The sequence below is a fragment of the Octodon degus genome, unplaced genomic scaffold (assembly GCF_000260255.1).
Source record: "Octodon degus isolate 3935 unplaced genomic scaffold, OctDeg1.0 scaffold00264, whole genome shotgun sequence".
NCBI lineage: Eukaryota > Metazoa > Chordata > Mammalia > Rodentia > Octodontidae > Octodon > Octodon degus.
The window spans coordinates 2,325,415-2,337,911 of NW_004524840.1; the positions used below are offsets into that span (position 1 = coordinate 2,325,415).

At 34.7% G+C, this 12,497-nt stretch overlaps 2 protein-coding genes across 2 annotated transcripts; one reads left to right on the forward strand and one right to left on the reverse strand.

The window, feature by feature from the left end:
• Positions 1 to 5,497: 5,497 nt before the first annotated feature.
• Positions 5,498 to 5,755, forward strand: LOC101581400 (keratin-associated protein 6-1-like). Its single transcript, XM_004646336.1, has one exon. The coding sequence runs from the start codon at positions 5,498 to 5,500 to the stop codon at positions 5,753 to 5,755; it is 258 nt and encodes an 85-aa protein (XP_004646393.1).
• A 4,046-nt stretch (positions 5,756 to 9,801) lies between these two features.
• Positions 9,802 to 10,062, reverse strand: LOC101581783 (keratin-associated protein 6-1-like). Its single transcript, XM_004646337.1, has one exon. It carries the CDS (start codon positions 10,060 to 10,062, stop codon positions 9,802 to 9,804), a length of 261 nt encoding a protein of 86 aa, XP_004646394.1.
• Positions 10,063 to 12,497: the final 2,435 nt, after the last annotated feature.

Consider the following 12,497-nt stretch of genomic DNA (forward strand, 5'->3'; position numbering starts at 1 on the left):
CTAGAGCTCAGATTTTATATTTTCCTATGACAAAATGAGAATGACTGACCAGAAAACTGTATGTGTTGCCACCATGTACAGGGGTGAGGATATATTATGTAAGAATAAAAAGAAACAAACACTATAAAATTTAAGGGGAAACTCACATCTACATGGACGCACACTCAACTGCCAAGTAATGATATTACAAAGATGCCTCCATAAAAATGAAAAGAAACAACAAAATTCCCCAAGAAAACATGCTAATCTATAGGAGGAATGAAATGCTATAGACAGAAAGTAGAAGTAGAAGAGTATTACCTTGCCAATGTGCTCAACTACTGGTTATACAAAAGAAAAATCTTTAATTCAGCCAATATAGGCCATAATTGCCTTGTGAAAACCCATTCTATTAAAAACAGGTTTGAGCATAACTATACAGAGAAATGCTATAGTACTTTGTTCAAGACATTATCTTCAATAAAAATTAATTTAGAAATTTGCCTGAAAAATTTGGCTAAGTGATTATGTGTTATCACTTAATACAATGCAACATCAAAGCAACGTTTTCCTAAATTGATGGAAACTCCAGCATTTCGCGATAGTCATGAAGATGCATGGCAGTTTTTCGTTCACCTGCCACTGTATCAGCAAGCAGTAATCCTGTTCTTACAAATATGAGTAGAAGGGAAAGACAGTGTTTCATGAAACAATGACTTTCAAAGAATAATTCTTAGTTTCTGAAAAAAAATCCCTAAGTATCTTCCACAGCAACATGGATGGTAACAGGCATATCCATAATTTCCATAGCCACTGTAGTCACAGCCATAGTCGCAGCCCAGGTGTCCACATCTATATCCCAGGCCTCCACAGTAGTCACTGTGGAAGTTTGGGGTGTTAAGAGCGGAAGTCTCAGTTGTACAGCAGACGTAGATCCTAGAATTTTACAATCGGAGTTGTAGTAGGGCTTCACATACTGACTAAGTGACATGTAGGACAAAAAGACAGTTGGGTTCACATTCCAAACTTATTGACAATGAAGCCATATTGCTCACTATCAATATACCCAGACAACTTTGCTGTGTATCATGATATAATTAAAGGTATTAATGGCCTTTAATGAGAAATTCTTCTATCTCACTAGTTTGTTTATTCCAGATGCTGAGTTTAGATTGTGCTTTTAGCTACCATGAAATCATATAAATGATACAGAGTTTGGTTTTTGAAAATATTTTCCCCTTTTAATATTTTCCTTTCTATCTTCAAATATATAGTTTTTCTAACCAATGGTTGATTTCAAGAGATTAGGGAGAAATGGAAATCTTACCCAAAAAAGCATGAGTTGCCAGAGATGATTTGTAAGTTGTAGAAGGATAATATATGTTATTATTTTCTTGTAAAGCAGTGATCACTTTTATTTATACTTCACAGACTGTAGCGAGTCAGCCATAATTTTGTATGTGGTCTAAAACAATTTTATAGTGAGTCTCTGAAGTTTAAGTCCATGGAACATAATTGTATAGAAAAATAACATCTTATTCTTTTAAAAAATTTGCATTATAAAACCTTCCAAAATGCAATGAAATCATGTTGACATGATGGGAGCATCTATTCTTGTAATCTTTTCCACAATGTATGACCTCAACCAAGCAGTAAGAAAATGGTGAACTTAGTTAATAAATTTCATGTGGTACATTTATTCCTTTAAAATTGCCAATTGCTTTCCAGTCAATGAAGGCATGGAATAGTTGGCAATAGGAGGTGATTGAAGCGATATAACCAAACTGAAATGTCATATGGGGTTCCAAATTGGGAATTGGAAAAGGAAAAAGATAGTAGTAGAAAAATATTTAAATCTGTAGCTCTGTTTAGTAATATTGTAAAAGAATAATTATAAAATTTAGATAACTTTTTATACTGAAATATATACATATCATTGCAACTGGGTGAAAAAATATGCATGAACATTTTGTGTATACTTTATGTTTTTCGTAAGCCTATGATTTTTGCAGAATGGAATCGGAATGAGGTTTTTTAAATGATTTTGACTGCATTTATTTGGTTATTGATTAATAGTGGCATGCATCAAAATTTAAACACATGATCAATTTTATGGGCTCTTAAGTGAAAATAGTGAATGGAGCAGAGAGCAGGACATCTGAGGCCCCTGCTGCTGCAGCACTTCCATAACTCAAGCTGAACTAAGATGAACTTAAAACGTACTTTAATTGGCTTTGTCAAGGAAAATCTCTGTGAGAAGGAAATGACCAGGCATGCTTTTGCTTTCAGGAGGCAGTAACTCAAGAGCAGCGACTGTAAATTGGAAACAGAGTTGACTTTCTGAAGATCTTGAATCTGTTGTTAACCTGGTTACCATAATAAGAAACTGAATTTAATAACACTTGTAGGCATAGTCAAGGCAGTGATAGTGCAAAGCATGAAAGTTGTGCATTTGAAACTTCAGGGTACCAGACATAGCAAAGAATACAGGACACATTGCTAAAATGGATATTCAGAGCAACAAATTCTAGGAACATTTCTAATGTGATACATTAGATATTCTCAATATTAATATTTTGAAATTCATATTTACTTAATTATATTTATTTATATTTTTAATGTAGTTGGTTGTTGCAGGGTCTCACTACACTGCTCAAACTTCTTGAGATCCTCCTGGTTTCTGCTACCCTAGTGCTGGGATTACAGGCCTGAGTCAGTCTCCAGCTCTGAGTCCAGGGGACGGGATGCAGTGGTGGGGATCCAACTGCAGTTTCTGCATTTGCCTAAACTTAACCTAAATAGACAGTTTAGTCCATTGAGCTGTCTCGCCAGCCCTAAAATTCATATTTAAATGGGTATCTAGTAAAACTTGGCAAACAAGGGAGGATGAACACAGAATTTTTCTCCAAGAGTTTCAGTATCTTATGTTTGTTCTTGATGTAAGTAAGGAGTATGAAAAATAGTGAATTTAGTTTCTTAATAACTTTCAAAACAACCATCAAAAGAGATGCTAGGTGGTTATTTGGAGATTTCTATTATGAATTATATTTGGAAATATGATATTAGATAAATGCAGAGGAAGTATTATCCAGAAAAGGAGAAATTATATAGAGAATATAAGAATAAATACTTAGCAAAACACATATTACTGAAGTAAAAAATCTCAAGAGAGGAGAAAGGAAAAGAAGAAACTGGTGGGATTGGAATTAAACAAAAAAATGTTGGTGACATAGAAGGAATTTCAGGACGTCTTCCAGAAACACACAGAGAGGTTTGCAAATGTCAATGATACTCACAGCCTTGATAAATGAAGAAGATCTCTAGAAATCTAGATTGATCTCTAGCTTTAGAAAGACTGAGGTTTTGGTTATCCATGAAGTTTCTGTTGAATACTCGGGAATAAGGACCAACAGGTATAAGAGAGGAAATAAAAGATCTGCCATGAGTATTCAAGGGAAATGTGCTGAAACATAAAGAGAAAACTGACACATTTACTGGAGAAGATTGATGATAAAAGATATTTTAGTTTGTGATTTGACATGAAATAGACTTGTTTGAATAGAGATAAAAAATTCTGGTAGGAATAACAAAAATTTTTCTTTAGGCAACTGCTCTTGATATTATGATTAGAGAAATAAATTTGTATCTTGATTTAATGAAGAGGACAAAGACCAAATTCTATAGAAAATACAGTAAGTTAGTAACTGTTGTTATTAGGGATACTGTGATAAAAACTAATGTCTATAAAATAAAAAACATTAATTATTATTTTGTAAGTGACATAATTTCATTATACCAACATCAAGTGATTGTGATTTTAACAAAGATGAAGATTGAACATCGTGTTTATACTTGTGTTTACTGAAGATTTACTCTAAGTTATGCTTAATTAAATCTTCTCTGAGATAAGTTGATGTTTTGTTTTTGTTTTTGACTGGCTCCAGATGCCTTGAGAGCGGGTCTGGTAAGGTATGAGGATCTGGGGAGCAAGCCGCAGCACCCTGAGCTTGACTGCTTTGCTTAAGCAGACACTTAAACAACTTAGCTAATGGGCAGGCCCCCTGTCTGACATAAGTTGAGACCAAGATTGTTTTCTCTCATATTTAAATGGGTATCTAGTATGACTAGAAATCTGAAAATGATATAGTCAAGATGCTTCTTAATACTAACATCTCAGTTGAGGTACTAGAGGGTGAACTATTGTAAGAATGTGCCTATTTTACACAAATAAACTATGGAGGTACATACAAAAAGGAACACTGAAAAACACATATCAGATGAGTAAATAAATATGTTTGATCCTGCTATCAGCATATAATAGTCTATTTCATTTAAAAGCTGCTTTTACTAATTTGCCACATTTCCCAAGAGAGGAAATCAGACGTTGATGTCATCTCATATTCACACATTTATAACTACACTTAACTAAGACACTGCCGTATTCTCACTTTTTTGAACCTCCAGTAGGAGTAATTCTCACATTGAAGTGAATGGAATGATAACAGTTGTAAGACTATGCAAAAGAATCTAGCACATCTAGTCAAAAATATGACAATGATAGTATCTTGATAAACATATTTCTAACATATCATTAAACATAAGAAAGTAATATTAAGATCACAAAGCACCTTTTCAGATAGTAATTCTACTATTAGAATATTAAATAACATTGCCCAGTCAATGTGGAAAAATAAGTATAATATCTGAATTCCAGGGAAAAATTTGCATTGTATACACTACTTCAAATAAAAATCAAACTAAATGAGGAGGGAACAAGGAGGCGAAAAGCAGTGAAGGTAGGGGAGGTGAATGGGATAAAAATAAAATCTGAGGAACTAAGGTATATCATGTACATGCACAAGTTCTTCAGGTAAATGAGATCATTGTGTTCATCTACAATCTACCAATGACTTGAAAACAAGCCTAACATATTTTTACCCAAACTTTGTTTTCTGGAAATACTAGTTGGATTATTGTCAACAGCACAGGGATGAAAGACACATTGTGAAACAAACATACATTTGCTTTTAGTACAGAAAATAAATTAAATCCCACAAGAAGATTAGTTTGCACTAAAAGAGAAGAAAGCATAAGTCAAAAGAATTGTTGATCATGTGAATATTTTTAAATTAATGAAACTACTGAGATCATAACAAATAATATTCTGACTAAGACAGCACTCTTCGGATATATGGAGTGTAGTTATAGGAATTTAGTATGAAAGCTTTGTTTGAAGCACCATTACATAATGCTTTTATTTAAACCTTCAATTGGGTAAGGGTTACATAAATGGGAGGCCCAAACAGAGCAAGTGTCTTTTATAAATCTTAGAATTTATCTTGTGGTTGAGAAACAACAAAATAATTAGATGAATCATAAAATTAGCCTTTGGCATTGTCACATGTGGTGTTTCCACCCATACTAGGGATATAAAACACGCTCTGCAGGGAGGATTGCCAGACTCAAGTCACCTGCACTCCTCCTCTACCAAAGGACAACCTCAACAACCAACAGCACTATGTGTGGCAGCTACTACGGAGGCTACTATGGCGGCCGTGGCCACGGATGCTGTGGCTACGGAGGCCTGGGCTATGGCTACGGAGGCCTGGGCTGTGGCTATGGAGGCCTGGGCTGTGGCTATGGCTCCTGCTATGGCTCTGGCTTCCGCAACCTGGGCTGTGGCTATGGCTGTGGTTATGGCTATGGCTCCCGCTCTCTGTGTGGCTGTGGCTATGGATACGGCTCTGGCTATGGCTCTGGCTTTGGCTACTACTGAGGACTCCATTAGAGACTCACTGGAAATTCTACACCCATGACAGCAGAATTCAGCAGTTTCTGAAGCCCACATGTTCTGGTCTTTATGTCTAGATGGGTGATGATTTTACACAAAATTTTCCTGAGACATGCCCTCTGGGTCTGCCATCCTAAATTTATCCTTCATTGACTTACCCACTTTTCCTGTACATGATCGCATTGTTTCTCACTGATGGGATGTTAGCACGGACTCTGTCATCTCATTTTTATTCAGCAATATTTTCTCTATTTTCCCAATAAATTTATTCAATCTGAATTCTTTAAAAAAGCCTCTCTTTCATTTAAAACTTAGTATTTATTGTTTTGTTCTAATCAAATTAAATATTGTGACTCTTTTATTTGTAAAACTATGTATCCATGTATTTCTTAAAAAGGAATTTACGAAGACAAAAACATGGAGGATATAGTTCATGTTATCCTTGATTTGTGACATTAAAAAATAATACTTTTTTAAGGTTTAATTTTCTGTTCTGGTGAAGCAACAAAAACATGTTTAGTGAAGAATTGTTTTTACAATTAAAGGAAGTAAGATGTATCAATTTTGTTAACATGTGCCTGAAAACAATGTATTCCAAATGATGTTTAGCCAAAATTATTTCTTTTATTTTATGGAATACACAAGATTTCATAACAATATGTTAGAATCATCATACTTAATACATTGACTATTGTTATCATCGAAGTACTTGCTCAGAGTTAAAGATATGGGCATAAGCCATTCTTCAAACACTGGTAGCACAGTGTAAAACCGTTTTCAAAATATGACCGTTGACATGATTCTCTCTTTTTGTTTTTAATTCTGCATATTTTAAAAATGTATTTTCTATACTTGCCCCGAATAAGAGTGTCAGAAGTTTAAATTTACTTGGCTCCTGTCCTTTGCACACATATAGCAATTTTGAAACAGAGAATTCTTTTTTTTCTAAATCCATGCTGTGTGAAATTTTGGAGTAATTTGTGGCATTTAATATGTATGCTTTTAATGAGATTTCAAAATATCAATACAGTTGTAGAATATGTAGATATCATAGCATTTTATTATCAACTGAAAGGCAAAAATAAATCAATGCAGAAATCTAAATAAGTAATGACTTAATATTTTGCAAATTTGTAACAGAAATATGTAGTTGAGAGGTTGTAAATCCAATCAGAAGGAAATTGCTGAATGGAACTAGAGGTAAAAATCAAATTACACATAAATAATCCATTGCTATGGATTTCTCATAAAAATATAGAGCTCAAAAAGATTGGAAAACATAACTAAAGTCCTAATAAAACATACAAAATTCTACATCTAACAGTAATACACCTCAAAAAAAACATAAAATAAACTTTTTCTCTACTTAAAAACTAAAATAATTTGTGTCTACAATACTTCTCTAAATAAAATTCTAAGTAAAATTCTTCAGGCTAAAGGAAAATTATATTAGTGGCCAACTTGAAACTTAAGAAATAAAGACAAATCTATAAAAAATTATAAATTTTGGGGTAGATAAAACACACTTCCTTTTTCCTTTTAAGTTCTTAATAATTCATGTAACTGTAAACTAAATACTATTGAGTATTGAAAGCTATTTTACTATATTATCAATGACAAATATAACAAAAAGTGACAATTATAAAATGATTCCAAATTTGCAATGCTTTAGTTTTTTGGTGTTTTTGAAGCAGGGTTTTGTCATGCAGTTCAGGCTGCTCTTAAACTCACTTTGTAGCCTAGACTGGCCTCAAGCACACAGCATTCATTCTTCCTCACCCTCCCCAGTACTAGGATTACAGGTTTGTGCTTCTTTGCCAACTCTAACTGTTAGCTAATGTAGCAAAATACAAATCCTGAGAATATTGTGAAATTTTGATTTATCATATCATATCTCCATTACCCTCCAAAAATACAGAGATGTAGCAGAAGGTCATTAGCTAAATTAAAATTGAATATTAAAACTACTTAACTAAAAATAATTCAGGAAAGTCTCCACAGAGAAAACAGATTTATAAACCCGTGATGAAATTACATATTTAATTTAATCTTACCAATGATTATATAGAATGTAAATATCCCATATACACAAACATATGGATTGTCAAATTGGCCAATTAGAATTATCCATATATTGTTTATCAGGAAATTATTTCTAATAAAAATTGTCATATTAAATATAAGTAAATAAACTGAGAAACTTATCCTAAAAGATAATAAGTAAAATAATATGTAACTATTTAAGTATTGGAAAAATTACACTCAGGTTGTGAATAATTAGGAATGAGAAAAGATATCAAATATCAATCAAATATTAATATCAAAGCCTTACATCAATCAGAATGCATAAAAATTATCAATATGTAGGGGCCTAACATGTTGTTATGATGGATGAACTGTGTCACCTTGAGAAATCTAGGCCCTTCATTAAATAACTCAGCAGTTCTGCATCCTGGGGTGTAGAGAACAAGCCTTAGAACTCTAGAATGTTGCTTGTTGTGTCAACTTGAGAGGTTTAGACACTTAACCTAGTGACTCAGCAGGAGAGCAGGGTCCTCACTTTGTAAATACCCTCATCCTGTGCAAGAGGAGGGAGAGCACGGATATGGTGCAAGTGCCACAGCCCACAAGAGGAAAGAGGGAGGAGCCTGCTTACAATATAAGGGAGGAGAAGAGGCTTGGTCCCTCCTTTTGCTCTTGGTACTTTTGCTCCTGTTGTTTGTGCTTTCTTCTGCAAACTTATCCAGCTATCAGTTTGCAATCAATTGGCACCTTTTTATTTGGACTCTGTAATGGCAACATATAATTGCAGGAACAAATGGCAGAGTAAAAAGTGAGAGAAAAGGGAGAAACTGAAGTCCAAAAATGTCCTTCAAAGGAAGCCCTAGTGACTGAAGTCCATACTCTATCCCTTGAATTTACACCACTCCCAGCAGTATTACTGAGGACCAAGCCCTTAAGGGTTTGGACCACTCTGGGACACTTAAGATTTGAACTGCAGCTTTCTGTTTCTGCACCATAAAGTTTCACTGCAGAATGTAGGTAGACCATCCTCCAAATTCTGAAGTGTTTTGTGACAGAATGTCAGTAGCCATTATATCACTGAAACATCTTTTCTTTCCAACATTTTTTCAGGACTAATAAATCTTTCCCATGATTTAACCACAATTTCATTTTATTTTTCTGTATTTTAGGGAAGGGTCTACAAGGTATTCAGGTTCTCACTATTAGATCAGACTCGTAGTGATCCACCTGTTTACAGTCTACCAAGTTCTAGGATTACAGGCAAGTGCCACCATGCCCAGTCTCAATCGCCATCTCAGTGCACTCCGGGGACAGGGCCAGCATGGCAGGCTTGAGGATCGAACCCCTGCCCCTACACCTGCTTGCAGGGGCTTTAATCTGCTGAGCTACTTGGCTAGCCCTAAAATTTCAAAATATAGTCTTAGATTATATATTAATTCTATTATTGTAAACAACATGCCAAACAATGTTTAAAATGATATAAATACTACTTGATTGACAGCAGCATAGTACCTATTACTTCATCAGAAGGAGAGTAGAAAAAATGAAGCTTATAGAAAAAGGCTTACATTTCTAACATAAATGAACTTTGAACCAGCAAAGAAATCAGTCTAGGAAAGTAGGGGAAAATATCTTCCAAAGAAGTTTAGCTGCTGTATTTTCTGAAAATCAAAATTAAAAAATAAGACTAGTATGAAATGAATGACCAGAAATCTTTATAGATTGAAGTTTATTTGGTCAAAAACAACAAGTTCCATTGTGAAAGTTATCAAGGCAGTTGTTCAAAAGCCATCACCCTGAGGAGACCAGAGCTGTGAAGTCTCAGAAGAATGTCACTTGCTCAGACTCCTTCAGGAGGCAATGAGGATTCAAAACAATCACAGCAGCCCACACAGACTCTCATTGCAAGATCACCTTCATGCAACTATGAGGCTTAGGCATGCAGGATCAGAACTGATGAATCTTGATGTCACAGCTGCAGACAATGAGTGTCTCTGATGGAGTCCTCAATAGTAGTAGCCAAAGCCAGAGCCATAGCCAGAGCCGTATCCATAGCCACAGCCACACAGAGAGCGGGAGCCATAGCCATAGCCACAGCCATAGCCGCAGCCCAGGTTGCGGAAGCCAGAGCCATAGCAGGAGCCATAGCCACAGCCCAGGCCTCCATAGCCACAGCCCAGGCCTCCGTAGCCATAGCCCAGGCCTCTGTAGCCACAGCATCCATAGCCGCGGCCGCCATAGTAGCTTCCGTAGTAGCTGCCACACATGATGTTGGTTGTTGAGGTTGTCCTTTGGTAGAGGAGGAGTGCAGGTGACTTGAGTCTGGCAATCCTCCCTGCCATGGGCTTTTTATACCCTGGAGTGGGTGAGACCCACAACATGTACTCATGCTATTTGTTAATTTTATGACTCAATTAATTCTTTTGTTGTTTCTTGACCATAAGATAAAGCCTTGGAGTTATTGAGGAAGCTTGTGCCTCTTGTCCAATCAGGTCTGTTCTAAAATAATTTAGTACCCATAGTCAGTAAGATGCTCACTGCAGGTTAATTTTAACTTCTGTAAGTATACATTGTTCATGTAGGTGGCATTTAGTGCAAACCAATTTAGACTTCAACACACCAAAGCATTTATCTATGCTCATTGGCTTCACTTCCAAAACTAGCCACTTTAACCAATATATTTTATCTACTATTGTTTTTCAAAACACCTTTTATATATTTCAGTTGCCTCACCACCTTGAAAACATTCAATATAGACCACTGCTACATCATTCTTCTATGTAATAACATTAACATAGAGATGAATTATTAAAATTTTGTAGACTACCAGCCTAGACAAATATATCTATGATTTTTTTTATTCAAACATCTTTGTTATTTTTGTACTCTCAATTGTTATTCAATAGGCTAAAATTAGGCTCTTTCACAAAATTTTTATTGTAATTTCACATATTATTCATTGATTATGAAGTTTGACATTTATTTTTATACTCAGTGTGTGCTTTAAATGTTGTGATAGTATTTTTATGTTTATTTTTTCTTTGTTCTAATTTTCTTTTTGTTGTTCTTTTTTCTACCCTAGTGGTAAACATATTACAGCATATGGACCTACACTGACCCGTCTTTGTCACCTATTGTACACAATTTACCTTAATGCTTACTTTTTGTGTTATTCTTCTACGGCTTTGAAAAATCTTTAATCACATGTACCAATAATAGTGGTGTAAAGAGCAGTTCACCACCATAAAAATCTTTTTATTCTATTTATATACTGCATCTATTAAGAAAAAAATCTTTGTTCTTCTATTTAAAAATGATGCACTGATATATAATCAGTGCTTAAATATCTCCTGTGGAAACTTAAGGGACAGCAAAAAAGTCTTTTCCTTTCTTTCTTTCTTTCTTTCTTTCTTTCTTTCTTTCTTTCTTTCTTTCTTTCTTTCTTTCTTTCTTTTCTTTCAGAACCGGGGATTGAACTCAGACCCTTGCACTTGCAAGGGAAGTGCTTATTCTACTGAGCCATCTCCCCAGCCCCCAAAAGTCTTTTCTTAAGAAAATTCTTTTTAATTCCTCAAGATGTTTCCTCATTTCAGTGTTTCTGTTATAGAAAATTTCTGCAATTTACATTTGACATTTCTGCTCTATTCCCTTTTCATCTTTCAAGTATTTGGACTTTTGAAATCCTACCCCAATAAAGATGATCCTGGCAAGTTTTACACAAGCCACGTACAGTGTGTTCATGCCTCTTCATTTTACTGCTGTTGTGAAATAAAATTCAGGTCAGTTAAGCTGTTTCTTTCATGACAGATTGTCCCTAGTAACACTACATCACTGAAACATCTTTTACTTCCACTTTTTTGGCAGGTTTCATAAAATTTTATGCAACTTAACCTCAATTTTAAAGTATGTTCTTAGCTTTCATGTTGATTTATTTCCATTCTCATTATTGCATATTTCACTCTTCATAATGGACAATTTAATTTTATCTTTACTACATCAGAAATTTAACAACAGAAAGATAGATTTTAAGATTCTTCATAACACTGAATGTTTTCTCTTTGGATGTCACAACATTACCTCATAGCCTTTCCTTTGTGTATGTCCTTAGACTTCCATTGTCCTTAGAATCAATGTTCTCCCTAGTTTCCTGCCATCATCTGCTACTGCCTTCCAGGTTGTCATACCCCAAATACAGTGTTTTTCCAGCAGTGCAGACTGAACAAATTGTGTCCTTTGGAAATCCTTAGACTTTGTCCTGTAAATAACTCATTCCAAAACCAGAACTAATATGGCTGTTTTTCCTCATTCATCTATCTAAGTGTCATGTGCATATATCCTCTGAACACTTGATTTAATATTAACTTTTCCAAGTCATGGTTTGAGTTATTTAACTCAGTGGTTTATAATCATTCCACAAATTCTTATCAGTATCACAAAGTGTTTAGCTCAGTACTCACCTGCCTGTTATCTGTCTCTCCATTTTACCTCAATCAAGACACATGTAGTTAAAGACACTGTGGAATATATACATAATGCAAGACTGAACAATGATAAAGAAGGATAAATTTGAGACATTTGTAAGAAAGTAGTCTCCCCTGGAAAATGTAATTTTGAGTAAAAATAAATCAGACACTTAAGTTTAAATAATGTATTGTATCTCTCATCTGAATTAGGCAAAGTACAAACAATAAGTGAAATGAAG

What these genes read in the sequence shown, in the direction of transcription:
- LOC101581400 (XM_004646336.1), top strand. Translation starts at nt 5,498, where the DNA reads ATGTGTGGCAGCTACTACGGAGGCTACTATGGCGGCCGTGGCCACGGA.
- LOC101581783 (XM_004646337.1), bottom strand. Translation starts at nt 10,062, where the DNA reads ATGTGTGGCAGCTACTACGGAAGCTACTATGGCGGCCGCGGCTATGGA.